The sequence below is a fragment of the Triticum dicoccoides genome, chromosome 5A, assembly GCF_002162155.2.
Source record: "Triticum dicoccoides isolate Atlit2015 ecotype Zavitan chromosome 5A, WEW_v2.0, whole genome shotgun sequence".
In the NCBI taxonomy this organism is placed as follows: Eukaryota; Viridiplantae; Streptophyta; class Magnoliopsida; order Poales; family Poaceae; genus Triticum; species Triticum dicoccoides.
The window spans coordinates 9,319,379-9,327,109 of NC_041388.1; the positions used below are offsets into that span (position 1 = coordinate 9,319,379).

The 7,731-nt window shown below is 46.9% G+C and overlaps 1 protein-coding gene across 1 annotated transcript; it reads left to right on the forward strand.

Annotated features, from left to right (window-relative positions):
- Window positions 1-5,331: 5,331 nt before the first annotated feature.
- Window positions 5,332-6,529, forward strand: LOC119298783 (ocs element-binding factor 1-like). Its single transcript, XM_037576078.1, has one exon. It carries the CDS (start codon window positions 5,426-5,428, stop codon window positions 6,086-6,088), a length of 663 nt encoding a protein of 220 aa, XP_037431975.1. The 5' UTR covers window positions 5,332-5,425; the 3' UTR covers window positions 6,089-6,529.
- Window positions 6,530-7,731: the final 1,202 nt, after the last annotated feature.

The following is a 7,731-nucleotide window of genomic DNA, read 5'->3' on the forward strand; positions in this document are numbered from 1 at the left end:
AGTTGGTCGTTTATGATTCTCCAATGGTATAAGGGGTTGTGAGCCTTATTCGCGTATGATTCTCCAATGGTAGAAGGGTTTGTGAGGCTTATTCGGGAAGCCAAGGCAGTTGTGTTTGAAGAACCTGTTGACCCAAGGTAGTTTTGGTTTTTGGAGAAGTTCGAAGGCAAATTCATGAAGCAGTTATTTTGAAGAAGCAATTTTATGGAAGTAGAAGTTTGAAATATGTAATTTTGCCACCAACATTTGTTATTTATGTCCGACATTGATGTGTTTGATTGGTGTGCATGGATTTGCATCAATTTGAGAGTTTGAATTTGAGGTGTGTGGCTGCCACATATGAGGGGTGGCCCGGCTCCGTCCACGGACATGTCCGGGCGCGTCCGCAGAGGTATATGAAGAGGATTTGCAAGTCCGGTTGTAGATGCTCTGAGTTCAAGTCACAGCGTGCGCATTTTTTGTCGTTGAATTTATAACCACCTGCTTTTGAAAAAAAAAGCTGCTGACAATTAGAGGAAGGTGGGCGTGACTAGCGAGCAGATGAAATATTATGGAAGGGAATCCCGCTAGCGATCAGAGGGAGGTGCATGAAACTGTTATGTTGGAACTGCCGGGGGCTTGGTAACGCCCCGGCGGTTCGTGCTTTGTTGGATGTCCAGCGAAGCAGCAACCCAGATGTAATGTTTTTGTCGGAGACACACTTAGAAAGCTATCCGGCAGAGTGTTTGAGGAGGAGATTGAGAATGGGTCAGAAATTGGTATGTGCTGGAGATGGAAGGAAAGGTGGACTGATGTTATTGTGGAGGAAAGAAATAAAAGTGCAGCGCATGGAACTTGATCCTATGTTCATTGATGTTAGAGTGACGGATGAACAGAATAACGAATGGAGATTAACCGGCATGTATGGTGAATTCCGTTGGGAACACAAGCATAGAACATGGGAGAGAATGAGAAGATTGCATCATAATAATACATTACCATGGCTTCTGATTGGGGATTTGAATGAAATACAATTCCTACATGAGAAAGAAGGTGGTAATCCAAGACCACACCAGTATATGCACGCCTTTCAGGCAGCCATTGAGGATTGTGAGTTGAGGGACATGGGATATGTGGGAGACTAATTCATGTGGTTTTGAGGCAGGATTAGAGAACGACTGGTTAGGGGCTTGGTTAATGATGCATGGTCCACTCTTTATCCTCATGCTGCATTACAAAATTTAAACTATAATCATTCAGATCATAGACCCTTGTGTGTGGACACAGAGTATTACTCGGGAGTGGCGGCCAATGGTGCAACAAGCAAGAAATTTAAGGCGAGGTGGCTGCGTGAATAGTCATTCTTGGATGTTGTCCAGGAGGCGTGGGACTCGGCAAGCGCGGCTGCGGGACAAAATACGGTCTATGAAAAACTAAATCGCATGCACGATCAGTTCCATGATTGGGATCAGAGAGTTTTGAAGAAGCCCAAAAGGAGACTTCGGAAAGCACAAAGAGAGCTCGAGAAAATTATGTCTGGCCCTATGAATGATGAAAGTGAATCGAAAAGGAAAGAACTGTCTGAGCTAATCGGGTTTCTACTAGAACTCGAGGAGATACATGTCATGCAGCGATCTAGAGCAGGATGGCTCAAGCATGGGAATCGGAACACGGGTTTCTTCCAAGCATTTGCTTCGGCGAGGCGTAAGAAGAACTTGATAAAAAATTTAAATGATGACCAGGGGAATGTGATTGAAGGTACATCAACACTCAACATACATGTCCAGAATTATTTATGTAACCTCTTTGCTTCAGAAGTAAACCATGTTGACCCTGCTGTTCTGCAAAATGTGCAAACGAAAGTTACTGAGCAAATGAATGAAATGTTATTAGCCCCGTATACCCATGATGATGTACGTAAGGCTGTGCACAGTATAGGAGATCTCAAGGCGCCTGGCCCTGATGGTCTCCATGCTATATTTTTTAAGAAGTTCTGGCATATTATTGGTGATGAGATTTCCCAGGAGGTGTTGTTTGCGATCAATACAAGGCAGATCCCGGCAGAGTGGAATGATACGTCCATTGTACTCATTCCCAAGGTAGACTCACCTGAACAAATTACACAATATAGACCTACCAGTCTATGTAATGTGATGTACAAAATTATCTCAAAGATGTTGGCTACTAGACTGAAAGGTATTCTACCAGACATTATCTCCCCCACTCAAAGTGCATTTGTTCCGGGATGTTTAATTACTGATAATGTACTAATAGCATATGAGTGTGTCCATAAGATAAAAAACTCAAGAGAAGGTTGCAGGGGGCTATGTGCAGTGAAATTGGATATGCATAAGGCCTATGACCGGGTTGAGTGGATATTCTTGAGAGCTATGATGGAAAAACTTGGTTTTGATACTGGTTGGATAGACATGATAATGGCCTGTGTATCTTCTGTTAGATATAAGGTCAGATTCAACTCCCAGGAGACTGAGACTTTTACCCCTACTAGGGGGATTCGGCAAGGGGACCCCCTCTCCCCTTATTTGTTCCTTCTTTGTGCGGAAGGGTTGTCCAGTATGTTGACGTTTGAAGAAGAAGTTGGTGGCATAGATGGGATTAGAGTGTGCAGAAATGCACCGTCAGTTTCACACCTTTTATTTGCTGACGATTCTCTAATTCTCATGAGAGTAGATGTCATGAATGCAACTTCCTTACAAAACGTATTGGATACCTATTGTGCAAGTTCAGGACAAATGGTGAGTTTGGCCAAGTCTAGCATTTTCTTCAGTCCCAACACCTCAGTTGTTTCAAAAGCAGAAATTAGTCAAATTCTTCATATTGACACAGAAGCATAATCTGACAAGTATCTTGGGTTGCCAGCAATTGTGGGAGCTGACAAAAGTGACTGTTTCAGGCATTTCGTTGACAGAATTAAAGCAAGATTGATAGGTTAGATGGAGAAACAACTATCAATTGGAGGTAAAGAGATTTTATTAAAGTCTGTGGCACAGGCCATTCCAGTTTTTGCCATGTCAGTTTTTAGTCTTCCAAAAGGAATTTGCAAACAAATCACAGATATTATTGCACAATTTTGGTGGGGTGATGATGAAGATCACAGGAAAATGCATTGGATGGCGTGGTGGAAGCTATGTATTCCAAAAAATGAGGGAGGTATGGGATTTCGTGATTTATATTCATTCAACTTAGCTATGCTTGCTAAGCAATGCTGGAGGCTCATCACTAATCCAGATTCCTTGGTTGCAAAAGTACTGAAAGCTAAATACTACCCAATGGAACTCTTTTGGATGCTACCCCAAAGAAGGGGTCATCATTTACATGGCAAAGTATTTTAAAGGACCTTGATACATTCAAGAAAGGTTACATATGGAGGATTGGTACTGGTGAGGAGGTAAATATATGGAGGGATCCTTGGATACCTTCAAGCTCAGATATGAAGGTAATTACACCGAGAGGCCAATCAATTATTACAAGAGTTTGTGAACTCATTGATCCGGTGACCGGGGAGTGGGATGAACAGCTATTACAGAGCCTTTTCTACCCTGTGATGTTAGAAGAATACTTCAGATCCCGCTCAACACACACGCATTTGAGGATTTCATTGCCTGGCAACCTAATCGCACCGGAATTTTTTCAGTGAAAACTGCGTAGCATTTGCAATGGATGCACACTTATAGGGCACTTGCAAATATGATGGAAAGGGTTGGTGGTTCAACGCCTTTGGCAGTGTGGAATACACTTTGGAAAGTGCAAGTCCCACGTAGAATTCAGATTTTTGGGTGGAGGGTTCTGCGAGGAATCGTTCCGCTAAAAGCAATCCTAACAAACAGACATATTGGTTCTAATGGGGCGTGCCTGATATGCCATCAAGGTGCTGAGGATATTAGGAATCTTTTATTTCTATGTGTGCATGCAAAGGAAGTGTGGATGCGTCTTGGGATGTTGCAACTGGTGGAAGATGCTGTACCAGTGGATAGTCGGGCTCGATTATATTCGAACATCTTTTAACCCTGCCGGATGATCTACTGATGGTACATTCTAATGTCAACTTCAAACAAGCACTAATGGTGGGAGCATGGTACTTGTGGTGGATACGTAGGCGAATGACACATGATGAGCCGGTGCCACCTTCCTGGAGATGGCCCATATCCATTCTATCGATTGCTTCAAATTTCCAGAATGCATTGACAAGTTCACATGTAATGCCAGAGACTAAATGGTGTAAGCCGGACCCAGGATATACAAAACTAAATGTTGATGCATCCTTTTTTCCAGATGAAGGGAGTGGGGCAACTGCGGCTGTTATGAGGGATATTCATGGAAACTTCATTGCCGCGCAATGCAATTTTGTACCGGTGGCGGCGGATGCGATTACAATGGAGGCGATGGCTATGAGGGATGGGCTATTCTTTGCCAACTCTCTAGGACTAAACCAGATTGAAGCGGAATCAGATTCTCTCCAGGTAATTAATTTCTGCAATGGCCAAGAAAGATAGTGGGATGAAGTTGCGGCTCTGTTTGCGGAATGAGTTGATATTAGTACGTCGATTGAAAAGGTCATTTTTAAGCATTGTATTCGTTCTTGTAATCAAGCGGCGCATGTGCTAGCTAACTTCTCCTTTTGTAATAAGTCGAATCTCAGTTAGTTAAACGAGCCACCTGATGTCATTGTCAGTAAGCTCGTGGACGATGTAAGTGTTCTATAATTCAATAAAGTTTGCCATGATGGCCTTTCCTAAAAAAAAGCAATCAATCGGTAGTTTAGCAAAACAGCGGTGGTGTGCCAGTCACATATTCCGTTAGCTAATTGATCCATGGGGACTTCTGCAAGAATTAACCCATGAAATTACATGTCTCCATATATCCCGGTTGACCAACCTAGATATGAAATTACATGGTTAGCTAATTAAAGCGAAGTGCTACAAGGCCGGAAGAAAAGAATCTCAAGTGATGTGAGGTAATTAATTAACAAATCAAAAGGCAGTCTCAGTCGAGCTAGCTGGTTCACAGCAGGCAAACTACGTTGTTGTCAGAGTATTTAACCTTGTGACCATCGAGCTGCAATATAATAAATAAATTATATGCAGCAAAACATTTGGTACCTCGACGTCGAGATCGATCGACAACGCACCACCATCATCGACACGACTTTTTTTTTCTTTTCTAAAAAGAAAAAAGCTTCATCGTCAGTGGGCACTCGCTACCGAGGCGCGTGTGGGCCCACGCGGGACGTCCACGAGAAGAAAAATAATGGAAGTGGGCCCAATGTGGCAGCCCGCCACGGGCCGTCCGGAACGGGCTATAAATAGGGCCCTCCTACACTTGTCTCCCTCCCTTTTCCCTCTCCCGCCACTCGCACAGCACACTCCAGGTTACGCTGTGACGCTTCTGCCCCTGCCCACCCCTAGCGAACTGCTAGTGCACTGCCATGGCCCTCTCGGACGTCGACCACGACTTCGAGGCCTTCCTCGCCTTCCTCGCCTCCGGCCTGGACGCGCCGCCGACGCAGACGTCCCCCGTGCCGGCTCCTTCGTCGTCGCCGGATCTTCTTCCCATGCTCACGTCGTCGCCGGAGGAGGGCCTGCTGAGCCCCGCTGCCCCGTCGCCGCTGGAAGTACCCATGGCCACGTCGTCACCGTCGGAGGGCGGCCTGCTGACCCCAGGTGCGCTGTCGCCGGATCTTCCCATGACCACGTCGTCGCCGGAGGAGGGCACGTCGTCGGGATCGGCGGGGGCCGTTGCCGTCGCCGGGGACGACGGCGACAGGGAGCGGAGGCTCCGCCGCAAGGTGTCCAACCGCGAGTCGGCGCGCCGGTCGCGCGCGCGCAAGCAGCGGCACCTCGAGGAGCAGCGCGCCGCGGCCGCCACGCTCCGGGCCGGGAACCGGCACCTCGCCGAGAAGCTCCGGGTCGCCAGGGCGCGCGCGGGGCTCATCACGCTCGCCAACGCCCGCCTCCGCGCCCAGGGCCAGGCTCTGGGCCAGCGTCTCGCCGCAGCACGCCAGGCCCTCGCCCTCAGGCAGCTATACGCCGCCGCGTCGGCCTCCGGCGGCGCCCTGGACATGCAGGCGCTCGCCTCGCTGATCCGGTAGCGCATGGCACGGCGCGGGCGCACGAGAAGATGTTTTTTGACCTGCTGCAAGATTGAACGAACGAACGACGAACGTACGTACGACGGGCTGCTATTAATCACAACCCATAAGATGCTATTATGCATGATCCTTGATGATATATAAAAGCAAGAAATTATGGATGGAAAATGGTACCGAAATTAAAACGTACGTACTTGCTGCTTGATCGAACATCGCCGATTTCTGCGCTCCCTCCGATTGGAAATGGACGGCCAGGATCGATCCAGCGAGCATGAGATGCTTCGACTCCCTCCGCTGGATCTCAATTATTGTCTCTGTGATTTAGTAGCTAGTGCTTCAGCTTTGCTATCGATCTGTTGGCCGATTACTGGATGGATGTATCCATCGTCTCTCTTTGTGTCCTTCTTATTCCTCATGTTTGGCACCTGTCACCCTCATTCATGTCTCTCTAAATATAATTTCTTGCTCACCGGCCGAAAGTTGGTGGAAGAGTTGCACATATGCTTCTCCTCATTGTCTCATCATTCTTCTCCCCCTCCCTTCCCTTGTGTGTGTGCGAAAGAAAGTGTGTGTGTATATGTATGAAAGCGATGCGCCATATATTAATTTTGTTGAGTATCGGTTGATTCTCCTATGGGTACATACGCCCGTGGCGGCTTTATATATGCTCATCTATATGTCTGTTTCTAGTGGTGGTGGTGGCGAGTCGTCGTCGAAAGCAAAGACCGCGAGGTAGTCATTGCGGTTCACATCTCCTTTTTTGGGGGAAATCATTTTACGTCTCTAGTGTCTTTGACGAACCACTGTCTCTTTTGTGTTGCTTTTTCCAAGCTGACTCTTTCATTGATGGCACTTTCGCCACTCTTTTTGCGAAGAACGTTGTGGAATGATGCATGATGTGAAACAGTAATTACACCAGCCATAAGAAAAACCTCTACGAAAGTCTTTTTTTTTTGAGAAATTGGTAATTTACGTATCTCTAATGCCTTTACCAACCGCCATCTCTTTTGTGTGTGTTTTCTGAGCTGATTCCATTGGTGGAATTTTCACCACCTTTTCCGGGGCGTCACCCATAAGAAAAACCTATTGCAGTTGGTTATTATTCTTACAATTGCTATTTGAAAGTTTCCTGGAAATGATTCTAGCGTCAATAGATTTTTGGAGAGATGAAGGTGAGGGGCAGAGCACCGAGCCGCATACAAGGAGGTCACGACGTACCTGGTGAGGGATAACCAAGAACGAGCCGAGCCAGCAACAACGCAACTAGCCGTGATATCGCGGGTGGAGGCGACGCAGAGGTTTGACGGTTCGGGGTTCAGGGTGGGCTACTGAGGGATGGGGAAGTTAGGAGGGTGGTCGGGACGGCGATGAGCCAATGACATCACAGAGGGGGCAACTTGGGCAAGGTTGTGTGGCGAGATGGCACGAGGCATCGACGGCTGAGCACTAGTGTCTAGGGCCGGGGGTTAGGCAGGTGCTGGAGGGTGCTTGACACGGGGAAGAAGAAGAAAAGCACACAAGCTCAAAATCGACTGCCAGTTCAACAAAATTCAGGTAACTTCTATATAGTTGCCCTCTTTTTATCATGATTTTCAATAACCGAAAGTTGGTGGAGGAATTGCATATATGCCTGCCCTAATTGT

Excerpts from the sequence above, each read along its gene's own strand:
- LOC119298783 (XM_037576078.1), top strand. The coding sequence starts at position 5,426 with ATGGCCCTCTCGGACGTCGACCACGACTTCGAGGCCTTCCTCGCCTTC.